Source organism: Epargyreus clarus, unplaced genomic scaffold, assembly GCF_041222505.1.
Source record: "Epargyreus clarus isolate Ecla_fem2 unplaced genomic scaffold, WU_Ecla_fem_2.2 ptg000002l, whole genome shotgun sequence".
Taxonomy (NCBI): domain Eukaryota; kingdom Metazoa; phylum Arthropoda; class Insecta; order Lepidoptera; family Hesperiidae; genus Epargyreus; species Epargyreus clarus.
This window is the reverse complement of record NW_027332210.1, coordinates 7,331,873-7,345,608: the sequence shown is the minus strand read 5'-3', so window position 1 is coordinate 7,345,608 and position 13,736 is coordinate 7,331,873. Positions and strand designations below refer to the sequence as shown.

At 35.3% G+C, this 13,736-nt stretch overlaps 1 protein-coding gene across 1 annotated transcript; it reads left to right on the top strand.

Moving 5' to 3' along the window:
- The first annotated feature begins 8,608 nt into the window (after positions 1 to 8,608).
- On the top strand, positions 8,609 to 12,897 carry LOC140746893 (uncharacterized). The gene is made up of 2 exons (XM_073079044.1): positions 8,609 to 9,313; positions 12,120 to 12,897. Exons 1-2 carry the CDS (start codon positions 8,749 to 8,751, stop codon positions 12,419 to 12,421), a joined length of 867 nt encoding a protein of 288 aa, XP_072935145.1. The 5' UTR covers positions 8,609 to 8,748; the 3' UTR covers positions 12,422 to 12,897.
- The last annotated feature ends 839 nt before the right edge of the window (positions 12,898 to 13,736 follow it).

The following is a 13,736-nucleotide window of genomic DNA, read 5'->3' as shown; positions in this document are numbered from 1 at the left end:
AAACATGATGTTTGATTATGACGATGTGATGACTACGTTATCTCGTGTTAAGAAAATAAACATAATTCAGTTTTGTAATGTTATAGAGAATAATTAACCTCGGGAATGGTCTTATATTTACTTTTTTATGTGTTCAGACTTGTTTATCTAAATTACAATATTAATATGAATATATCTAATAACTAAATAGTTAATCAAATATATTTTATAGCTAATGTCTTCGTATCATACGAGTAGGCAAGTGTTTTATAAGTTTGAAGTATTTCATAATTCTTTATTTGCATATAATAAGGTTAACAAAGGTCTTAAAGCTACAAATCTTCTCTCACTCTGCCGTGATGGCGTGCAAATTTTGTACAATTAGTAAGAAAAAACAATTTACTAACATAACTTAAATTCTATTTATACCAATGTCAATAATTACAATAATTGATTGCAGAGCAGACAGTACACCTCATGGAAACTGGTCACTACCGCCCACGTAGACATCTGTAACCAATATATAGAACAGATATTCTAGATATAGTCGATCACCGATATGATAGCACTCCAGAGGACTAAGTCACCTCATAAGTCAGCCAGAATCCGCAAACTTCCACGGAAACGCAGAATGACTTCACACTAGAAGTAAGCCAAGCGATGCCTCTGCTTTTGACCCATACTGATTTTAGCTTACAAATCTTTCTCGTCTTTTAATTTACTCATTAAATTAACTGACTTTGATAGACATTCGAATGAGTTATATCGCAATGATAATACATTTATTTATTATATGACCTCCCATTTTATCTAAAACTGTTGATAAGCAGTCGTTGACTTCAACTATTTTTAATTCGCAAAGCTGTAAAATAAAATAAAATGATAACTGTTTCTACTTATAGTTATTTAGTATTATTTTCAACACTTTAGTATTGAAATGTTTCAACGTCATACCTTATTTATTCAAGTGATTTTAAGTAGGTTTAAGTAATTATAATATTTCTTGTTGAAATATACTCATAAGTACTCGTTCTAGAATTATCAAGACTTGTTAAGTATACTCTATTTATTTTAAATACTAAAAATGTACTCATTATTGTGCATATTGTCTCAAAAGGGATGATTTGAAGTATTTTTTATAAAAATCTTTAACTCTAAGTAACGACTGTTTTGTATAATAACTATTTATTATTATTTATTTTTTATAACTTATTAAATAAATTCGCAATATCTCGGATTCTTTTTACTGACACTATTCACACAGAATTATACTTTCAACTCTCGATTGCATTACTAACAATTAAATGAAAATTAATAGGTGTATTTAATTATCCTTGCCTTATTGTTTGCTTTTGATAGAGCCATTTATAAAGCTAGTATTTAGTTATGATTAAAGTGCAGTACAATTGACAGAACAATTAAAAAATATACAAATAAATACAACTCTCAAATTTAAGCGCAAAATCAACGTTTATGCACAGACATGTATGTTTCACGTTATTACTATTGTTTGACACTCGTATTATACAATTTCATGAGATGAATTGCTTAATAGTCTGTTTGTACGGGATGATGTGTTCGCCCAGCGAAAAAAAACAACTTTAAATTTAAAAAATAAATAAATAATTACTATTGTTTGACTTATGAAGTAGAGCAGGGCTAGCCTGTATGTCCCAATAAGTCCAGTCCATCGTGGAAAGCCAAGTAAAATTCGACAATTGAACATTTGAGCTTGACGACGTTTCCTAAGGAGGCAGCGAAATAAATAAATTTGACCGTACGGAGTCTAATTAGTAAAGTACAGTCCGCGTAAAACTGCTAGTCCGCTCTGAATATTGAAATGAATCGCGCCGCCTTAGCAAATTGTATGACTACACGTACTCGCAAAAACTTCAGAGCGGACTAGCAGTTTGGTGCGGATTATACTATTTACTCGTGTATATACATACCACTCTCGTGAATTGACCACCCCTAAAGAAAAATAATAGTCTAAGTAAATGTTGATGAGAGTTTCGTATTTTTTTAATAACATTGAATAGTCAACGAGCATGCAGCAAACCTGACGGTAAGTGGCAACTGTCATCCATGGACATCTGTAGTCAATATCAGATAAGAGTCCTATCTGAGGTCGGTCACAGATGCATTGGTAACCCTCAGGATTAGCAATTAAATTGGAACGCCTCGGATAAGAATGTTCTTCCCCTTACTACAACCTTTTAATCGAAACACAACGACTCTGAAAACTATTTTTTAGACATTAGGCAGAAATGGTCGTAGTGGTAGTACCTCCGGATTCAAACCACAAAGGGCTCTAGCACCTTTAAAGTACCTATGTGATGTTTTCCCTTCGTCTTATCTTTTATTATTTCAAGGTCTTACCTTATAATTTGTTTGACTAGAACTAACTACTGACTACCTACTGAGTAATAAGAGATCTATTTTTTAGCCTTGTCTGTATTATTAGTGATGTTGAAATAGTAAATATATTTATTTAACCCAAATTATATAAATCTTTGAAAATACAAAGTTTGGATTCAGGTTAAAATACTTAGGTTAGGTTGAATAGTTTATTAGTGAAAAATAATTAAGAAGAAAGTCGATGTAAATTCACTATTTTTCTTTAGTTTTGGTTGATGCAACCAACGGAAAAGAACTGGTTTATAACAAGAGTTGTCAATGTTACGTTCGTCTAGAATATAACCACAACCATACGGCGCGGGTTATGAAAATAACCCATAACCACAACCATACCGATCGATAGCTTGACACCTATCTCCGTACATTGAAAATAAAATCTTAAACGACCGCCAGAGGCTGCATCTCTCACGATTCGCTTCATTACATCCTCGATTCAAAGAAACCAAGTCATACTAAGGCCACTGATGTTCATACTCGTATGTGGCACCGTCAATAGAACTGCATACTCTTTAGTGTCCTTACTTTTTCTATTTTATAATATAGGAGTACCTATCAGGAACTGGCTGGAACACCTCGGAAAAGTATGTCTCTTTTAACACACCCTTCAAACTAGAACGCAGCAGCGCTTAACGCTGCTGTTATGAGGCAGAAATAGGTGTAGGCAAAATTTAAACTTTAAGGTTTCTGCCAGCTACAAATACCTTCACTTCTATATTATTAAAAAAAAATAGTATTTCTATTGATGTTTCATACCCACCTAATTTTAACTTTATAATTCCATAGTCTTACGTTTGATGGCGCTTGACGCACAGAAGTTTCTTCTATGAAACTGTATAAAGCGCCATCTCTGTTGGTTGTAGATAACTATATCATTTATAATGAGGTTACTGAATCCAATGATAATAATATCTTCAGCAGTGACAGCGTAGTGGATGAAACGCAGCATCTTGAAAGCAGGGGTCCGAGGTTCAAATCCCAGACACCTCAAAATTTTGAAAAATATGTGCATATAAAAAGTTAATGATCATTTTCTTAAACGGTAAAGGAAAATATAGAGAAAACTGCGCGCGTGAGAGTTTCAAAAATATCACATGGATGTGTCAAATCTTCCAATTCGTTGGTCAGCGCGGTAGATTAAAGCCTAAATGCCCCTCACCCTGAGAGGAAACTCCTGTCCAACAGTGGGCAGATTTGACGGCATCAGCACCACACCTATAGCTGCCTAATAACAGCAACGTTCTGCTTTGATGATATGGTAAGGGACACATACTTTTCAGAGGCATTCCAGCTTCGTCCCCATGGATAGTGGCACATCTGTGGCCGACCTCAAGTAGGAATATCTTTTCCGGAGTTGATTACAAATGCCTATGGGCGGCAGTAGCCACTTACCATCACGTGGACTGCGTGCTCGTCTGCTACTCTTATATAAAAAAATATGGAACTATAATAGTGTGACGAGGACGGAAAATACTTATACTCGTAAATTCATATATAATTAAATCAAATAACAACCATTTACAGAAACAATAATGTTGTATACTATGTTGATTATTTTCCCGCAATTACTTAGCGTAATGAACTAAATTAATAAGGTATGAAAGTGAATGAACTTCCGTAGATGTAGCGTGTATCTAAATCTTGTTTACGCACGATTTACTAACACACTTTATTGTTGTATACTGGCGTTAGGAAACGCTCGCAAACCATCGTTATTTATCCATGACTGTCCCACTGCTGAGCACGGGTCTCAAAATGCATGGGTCAGGCCATAGTCAACCGCGCAGGCCGAGTGCCTATTGGTAGACTGCACATAACTTTGAGATTTTATAAAGATCTTACAGGTATGCAAGATCTCTATCCCTGTAGTTCCGGGACTAGAATAGGGCTACGGTATCCCCTGCCTGTCGTAAGAGGCGACTAAAAGGGGCTTTCGGGGTTGCGGGCGGCAAGAGTGGGAGCTCAAACCGTCCAGCAAGCGACCCCGGGAAGGACAGCGGTTTGTGTGGTCGCATACCGTCCTTCCTTCACCGTTAAAGCAAGTGTTAATTAATTTCTAACAATTAGAGGTGCGTGCCTGTGGTTCGAACTTCGGACCCCTCGATCGAGATTCGGAGTTTCCACTACAGGCTGTCACTGCCTTCGTAAATCTTATAAACGCGTTTTTCAATAGATGTGGACGGTGGAAGAGAAATCTTTCTACATTCGTAACCGCAACGGGGTATTCCTCTGATGTAAATGCCATGGACACAAAAATAACACAAACACCTAGATAAAACGTGGAGCAGAAGAATGATTGAAGTCTAAATTATTATTTGGTGTATTTTTCAATAATTATGTCTTGCGCTTACATACATTAATATATCACGGAATCAATATGTTTATTATTTTATTATTTAAAGATGTCTGTGTTTAAAAAAATACAAAACGAAAGTAGCAAAAATGCGCTACTGTGAAAGTCTGCACGAACATTCATTATTGTTTTGTAAAATTAAACGTTACAATAGCGCAGAAATTATGAACATAAGATATATTATCTGTAGACATAGGTAATAATTAACTGTTGTACGCATAATAAAGTGAAAAGAAGTTAAACACCTATAAAGAAATGTATTTATGTTCCTTACTAATAAGGTTAGCTTTTTTTAATGTGTAGAAATAATTAATATGGCTATTAAAATATACGATTTACTGAGAAAATACGAAATAATATACACTTACTAAAACTTTTCTAACTTCTTATTTATATTATTTAAATACGGCAAAGGCTACGCAATTTACTCGACATTAAGTAGTTATCGCCGCCCATGGATATATATAATGAACCCCAGATAAGATCATAGTCGTACCTGAGCTCAGCCACATACGAGTTGCTACCCGTGAGGACTAAGTTGGAACGCCTCGGGCATGTATACATGTAATCTTTACCACACTCTTGAAACCAAGACACAGCAGCACTTAACACTGCTATTATGTTAATGTTTATTTGATGGCGCCTACAAAATCGAACCACAAAAAGTTCTACCATATTCCAAAACGTATATTTCTGCACCATTGGATACAGCGTGATGGATTGGCCCAGACCTTTTCTATTTTTTGGGGGGAACAATGCTCTACAGTGAGATGTAATAGTACGAGTATGTAATACTTTCTGCCTAATAACAGCAGTGTTAAGCGCTGCTGTATTCTGGTTTGAAGGGTGTAAGGGAGACATACTTTCCCGAGGTTTTCCAGCTTAGTCCTCAGGGGTAGCGCCACATCTGTGGCCACACTTAGGTAGGAATATCTAATCCTATCGTGGTTTGATTACAGTCCATGGGCGGCAGTAGCCACATACCATCAGGTGGACTGCATGCTCATCTGCTACTCCTATATTATAAAAAAATGCAACAAAGTTCTGTAGGTGGCAGTGACCTTCAGACAAACTGCATGCTCAATTGTTACTTTACTGCCGTGTCAATGATATAAAATCTCACTTTATTGGTTCTATTTCCTAGCGTGCGATACCAATGTACTTTTCAAACAACACCTCGATAACGTCAGATATATATCTGACAGCTTGACTGACATACTAATTGATTTATACTTCACACTGTGCATTGATGCAGACGCACTGCCGTATTTTGTTTGTTAGCGTAACAAAATTGCATCGAACAAGTTTGATATCGAATTTAATAATAAAATATATATAAAATTCTCGTGTCACAATATTAGTTACCGTATTCCTCTGAAACGGCTTTACCGATTTTCACCAAATTTTATACGCATATTCAGTAGGTCTGAGAATCGGCTACTATCTATTTTTCATACCACTAAGTGATAAGGGTTGTTCACCCTTATCATTTTTTATATGGCAACACAACGTTTGCCGGGTGCCGGGGCTAGTAATAAAATATATTTTTGACGACCCGCGTGGCGGAGCGGTCCCATACCGGCCTGATGATGAATTGAGATATTTGTTCTGGGTCTGGGTGTTTGTGTATTCGTCTTAACTTGTGTCCATGGCACCCAAGCCACAGGGAATCCTAGTGTAGAGTTGTGAGTATAGAAAACGTTTTTAAGGATTTTTTATTTATTTTTAATAGAACTCCGTCGTTCGCTTGGAACTAACAGTCTGCAAAAAGCAAAATCTGTGTTTAATCAACTGTTAGTTAGAAATAGATCGCTTTGAAGCGACCTGTGTGTTAATGGAAAGATACACAAAGCGTTCTAATTTATTCCTAAGGGGTAATCTTTGTGATCATCTTTTTTTATTATTAATAGCGAACGAGCATGTAATGTACCTGATGGTAAGTGGCTACTGCCGCCCATGGACATCCGTGATCAAACTCAGATAATATATTCTTATCTTAGGTTGGTCACAGATGCCCCGCTACTATGTGGACTAAGCTGCAATACCTCGTAAAGATGTCTCCTTTATCACAGCCTTCAACCCACAACACTTTAATACAGCAGCGCTTAACACTGCTGTTATTAGGCAGAAATAGGTATGGCGGTGGTGCGGCCGGACTTGAACCCAAGACAGTTCTAACCAGTTTGTTGTTCAACTACGCTTGTGCAAACTTTATGGGTACCCGGTATGTGTTTTTATTACTACCGCTTTTGTTTGTTTGTACGATCTCTAATGAATTGTAATATCATAGCACATTTTTGTAAACTTTCTCATATAAGTGAATGTCATTAATTCTTAATGAGAAATAAATATCTAAACCCAACTCCTGAGGCACCACCGGCACTCCTAATATGCAATGGCGGTATTGCCTAATGATAACAATGAACGCTGCCGGGTTCTGGAGTGAAGAGAGACACATACATTTCCAACTTAGTTCTCAGATATAGCATCTGGTTGACCTCAGGTAGGCCGTAAATTCTATACAATCACACATGGGCAATAGTGGAACTGCCCACGAACCGTCACATGGACAAAGTCCTCGAATACTGGTTCTAGATTATTAAAAAAACCTTTAGATGCCACACCTAATCATCATTTTTCATTATCAACCCATTACTGTCCCACTGCTGGGCACAGGTCTCCTCTCATAATGAGAAGGATTAGGCCATAGTCCACCGCGCTCGCCAAGTGCGTATTGGTAGACTTCACATACCTTTGAGATTATTATTATTATTTTATCAATGTCAGGTATGCAAGTTTCCTCACGATGTTTTCCTTCACCGTTTTAGCAAGTGATAATTAATTTCTAATACGCACATAATTTCGAAAAATCAGAAATGCGTGCTTGGGATTTGAACCTCGGACCCCTCGATCGAGAGGCCGAATTTCTTTACGACTAGGCTATCACTGCCTTACTACTGCCACAACTAATACATTACTTAATGTAGGTAAGCTACATATATAATAAAGGTAAGTTGTATTCATAATAGTTTATTGCACAAATTGGTAAAGCATAGGTAAGGTTTTATGTAATTAGTAAGCTTGAAGGTTGATCGAATATAACTGACCAAAGTTTTTTCGGCACCGAGCAATATTCCAATGAAGTGTTACATTTGGTTTGCAATTGTAAGAGGACACAATTTAACCTTTTGGGTGTCAAAGTGGACTTAGTAAAGTTAAATCCTAATTTTTGGGGTCTCTACTCTTGACCTACGGCCGCCATTTTGAAAAAGGGGCGCAAATCCTTTTCACGTTCTATCAGCAAGCTATTCATTGCATCGAATTCAATCACATCTACTTACACCTTTGGTTTTGTAACTTTGGTTTTTTAACTTTTTGACACGAATCCAAAAATAAAAAAGTTAATAAAGAAAATAGACTTACATCTCATTTCTATTGTGAATTATTTTTGTATATAAAATACTCTAATAATTTTATTAAATATTAAAAATATTCATCACAGACATAAACTCTTATCTTGTTACATATAGCGATCGCAACTTATCTCAAGTATCTCCCAAATTACGATGTTTCAACAGTCGTTCCGGGCTGACAAGAAAATGGCCTAATGACAAAATTGTAACGACATGACAAATTAGACATAGTGGGGTATCGAGACAATTGGTCATAGGATCCAGGCAGCCATTAGCGGAAGAAGCGGCGCGTACGCATAATAGCATGCGAGGCGCCCAGTTTTTATTTTGGCCGCTTATTTCGCCTGTATCGGAATTGCAGGCAGCAAGGTTCCGCGAGCCCGTCCGACCGTGAATAGTCGGGAAAAACGCAACTTTATAACTACACATGTATAAATATAACGTTTCCCAACGATAGTGATTCAGTTTTGCGCGATCGCTTGCAACAAAATGGTGGATCGAGCGGGGTGAGGCATAAACGGAAAGTGAAGTGAGGAATTGTGCAATCGGTGTATTGTTTACTTATCAATTGACAGTAATTCGATCAAAATGAAGTCCCCGGTGAGGCTGGGTCAATCGATAATCGTGTTGTGTTCCGCCATTCTGATAACAGCTGAGCAAGGCTACGAGAACAGACTAACGAAACTGTGGTCGGCGACCGGTGTTAACAGTGGATCGGCGATAAATGTGACTAGTGATTCAATAGTGATACCATCCAGTTACAGAGGACAATATACATCTACAAGACAATCCAAAGACATGAAGATACCATCAGACTTCAAGCAGTACGTGTTTAGACCCCGCGCGATACCCCTAAGGATAAGTGATCAGCCAGATAGGAACGTTTACTACTCACAGGATGCAAACAGCAAGTACAAATCGGAGATACTTTTCCCTGGTAATTACTTCACAATTGCCAAAGAGAAAAGTAATGAGAACCTTACAAAGGATTCCGCGTACAACCCATCGAATGCAGAACCGTTTAAACCAAAGACTATACCTTTGATGAGGGGACAGGAATTCCAAAAGAGATCGTTGGATGTGGAGGAAGAACCATCTATAGAAGTACCTGAACAATTCTCGAAACAAACTGCGTCGAGGAGATCGTTATCATGTAAGCTTAATTTTTTAAGATAATTAGCACTTCACTTACAGTAATGACAAAATTAACATACATACATTTTAATATTTTGGTCATTGTCACTTATTATCACAGGATCAGATTCACTAAAATCAGCGCAAAAATATCATTCAAAGATGGTGATGGTGATATCTTTATATGTTGCAAATTCTCATCGACTATATGTCATAAGCATAAGCTTAACAGACAGGTTAATTATTTTTATATTAAATTTAGTTAAAAATCTAACATATTGTCTCCTACTAACACAAAGACCTGGTCTCAACGAGAGTTAAACTCCAGAACCCTTAGTATGAGTTTTTATATTTTTACAAAAATGTATATTTTGGTATCTGTTTACGTATTTGCCCATACATTTCCAATCAGCGCCCCTAGCGGATTATATCAGAACAGATTGAAATGTATAGGAAATACGTAAACAAAAATAAAAACAGTCATTTTTATGAAAACGTAAAATCTCTAAACTAACGTCACAGGCCACTGTTTCAGTTCTTCATTCAGTTTATGTTAACTTGTATGCTCTTTTCACACATGTCTACTCTAACATTTCCCATCTTGAAGGTGCTATGCATTGTACAAGGACAAATACCCACATCTATAACACTAACACAAAATTTATCATTTAAATAAATATATAATTTAATAAATATATTTTAATAAATAATTTAGACATCGAAGCAGATAACTAACTGGAAATCAAACCCATTACCTTCAACGTGGCAGACCACTATGTTTCAGTGGTATTTTATAATTAAGTAAGCAAAATTCGAATTTCATCTTTTCCCACGTTGACTTCAAAAAAATAATCATGGACAATAATTTGATACATACTTGAAAAGTGCTTATATACAAATTTTAATATGTAAATATTGAGTTTTAGTAATATAATTCTGATGAGGTAATTTGTATTAGCATAATCAGTATCTAATGACTACTTAAACTCATTAGAACATCATAATGAAATATCCAAATCTTCCCTTTCTAAACTGCCAAAGCCTAACTTACAGATTCAATAATAGATTTTCAGTGACAATAACGATGCCAAATCAAATCAGTTTTAATAAATGAAAGAAGAAAGCTGCTCTATATTTTGAAGTTGCAATATTAGATCCGCTACATTACATCTTATTACTGGTTACGCCCACCTATCTTCGTTACTGTAACCCTGAGTTCCATCAATAGTATCCCTAAGTAATAATCTTTTCCGCTTGTAGACAGTATAATGTAAATCTATCCGTAACTGTATCGTGTGGTCGTTGGTCACGCTACAATGAAACAAACTTCATTATACCATTTGTGAAATGTAACATTCATTATGCCTTCCTCATTCCATATTTTGATTGCGTTCAGCCGTGACGTAAATTTCAATATCATTTTCCTGACGTTGGACGATTTATGTCGTCGACTCGTATAATTTATGTGATATTTTCTATTTTATGAAGTCAATTTGAATTGTGCAATAATTTATAGTTAGATATAAACTGTATTAAAGTCTGTAAAGTATTTTAGAAATCTGTTTTCATTTTACAATATGTACTAACTTTCAACTTAAGTCTACTTTTTATAACATAGGAGTAGCAACTATTACCAGTGTAAGAGGTATTGATGTTTTGTGATCAACTCCAGATTGAATGGAATCCTCTACCTCAGATCGGCCAAAGATGCGCTGCTACCCCTGATACTTAAGTTGCAACCTCGTAACAATTACCACGCCACTCCTTACTTCCTTACCGCACCAAATTTACTTGTTGTTGGTTGCCCATTTGGTTTGATTCAACATCCATCAACCTATTTATTTATTCATGAGTACTTAAATATAACGAGTTTAGTAGATCAAGGTGCAAAGAAGCATATGACATTTGCTGGAACAACACTTGATTCTAGTAATCAAAGTGCAAAGTCCTTAATTATTTTCAACTTTCCGACTTAATGCTAGAAATTAATTCACCGTGACTTTGTTTCGTGTGATAGAAAAAACGCGAGAAACATAATATTCATCTTCATAGATAAGATGGTAGCTGGTAATGATCTCAAACTAGACATACGCGTGTAATTATTATCTGTATCACGCAGTCATCTTTATAAATTACTCGTTTTTCACTTATTTCTTCTTAATTGGGACAAATTGTATCATGATACGTGTATCATATTATAAAGCAATTAGCACATCAAAAATAATATTACCAGTAATTATGCAGTATAATGTTTTTGAAGAGGTAGAATTATTCATGGTTGGATGGATAAGGTCAACGCCACATCTGTTACCACCTTATAATACTAAACGTGTTTCAGTAGGATGTAGTAAAGTAGAGACATTATTGAGTTTGTCATCATTACCATCATCAATATAAAATTGGGACCAACTTCCTGCAGTATTTATAATTGAGGCTTAGTACAAAGTTAATTGCAGCACACTTCGCGTCCCTTCTCCTGCTTGCTATTTCAGTCTCATTCTAGTTTTGTTTCTTTCTCTAACCATGTACGAATATTTTTTTAAATTGGTTAACATAATAATGAACTCATGAACTATGACTAGTCGTGGGCACCGTGCTTTCAAATGAACATCAGAAAGTTTTGATACCAATTCCTAGACAACTCAACGATGAAATAAATTAAATAGATAATTGGAGATTTATCGTTGTATGGGCTATGATATATGGAATAATAGTAACTTAGAAAATCTAAATATCCCTATACAATTGTTTCACATTTTATATACAAAGTAACGAAGTTAAGTTAAACAGTACAAATAATGAAAAACATTTATCTTTATTTCCAGATGTCTTGGGCGTCGACGAGGATGAGGACAACGACGAAGAAGAAGGAGAATTTGAAGAAGAAGATGAAGGAGAAGAACAGGCAGAAGGAACATTGAAATCAAAGATCAAGCACAGGATCAAGAAAGCAAAGAAATACTCGAAATACATGATGCCGCTGCTTCTAGCGTACAAGTTGAAGTACTTCGCGTTAGTGCCCGTGATGATAGCTGGTCTGGTATTGCTGATTGGAGCTACTGGAATGGCTGGATTTTTCTTCGCTCTATTCGCAGCCGTGATGGGATTACAGAAGGGAGGATATTAGAATAAATAAGGTCGACGAACTCGCAGATGCCATCCGAAATTAGTTAACAAGGTTTTCGACTGCTACATTGACAACTGAAATGTTTGTGTGCATTTGTATCTATCTATTTTTAAGAGTATTAACTTGAACAACGTTCATGGCTGTGTTTTCAGAATTCATTTTTATGTGTACAATTGATGTTTCGCATTTCAAATTGTTTTAGTTGTTTTTTGTAGTTGTCAGTTTCAACTTTATCTTAGTCTGAATTTATCAGACTTACATTATTTCCACCGATTACTGTTATTTCAGATTCAGTTTCCAACTTTTTATACTTTTACAACTTTTTGTTACGTTTATCTTTGTTTACTTTTTTATTTACTTTGCTATTGTAAATATACTCCTGTGATTGACTTCTACAGTGTAATATTAAGTTATTTATTAAATAATTTATTTTAGTTTCACTATATTGTAGTTACCATTAAATGTTGTACACGGTTCATATCTTTTATTTATTTTAGTTTAGATTACAAAGATCAAATCAAATCATTTATTTGGCTAGAAAATTCATCTTTAAACATATTTTAAAGTATAATAATTCAGACTTATACGTTTTTTTTTTCAGTATAGGAGATAGTATCCGCTTACCACCCGTTGGACTGCATGTTATTTATTGCATTTACTTTTTCTAAAAAATTAACAAGTCCAGTACATTTTATATGGGTGATAATTTTTTCTCCACTGTATACGTTACTTTTGAGTAAGGTTATTATACTTAGAACTGTACTGTTGTGATTATAGTATTGTAAAATTATTAAATTATTGGCTTGTACCTAGAGGGCTAAAATGATAGAGTCACGCCGCTCCACGCTCCAATTGAGAGGCAATTGCAATATCTAGTGCACTTTCTGCGGTTGCATACAAATAGAGAACCAAAATATTGGAAAATCTTTATAATAAGAACAAAAAATTATGTAATGCTTCACCGAGCATCCTGTGCTTTTTTAACCACGCTTATATTAGCTTGACCTGTACTCGTATGTATGCATGTAACGAAATCTTTGAACTCGATTTTTACCCACTTTGAACAGTCCGAATAATTTAAAATTTTGAACGATTGTCAAGAACCGATACCAATACACGATTTTAATAATTTTATCCCATTTTCCTCATTAGGATCGTCAGGAAGCAGAATTAACGATTTTTCATTTGCAATTTTAGCGTGACTTTTTCGTTCTTAACCTATAATTATTATTAAATACTTAAACAGGAATCTTAGATATTAAAAACACATAATATAATATATATATTTTGGAATCAGCATACGCACATTATTAAC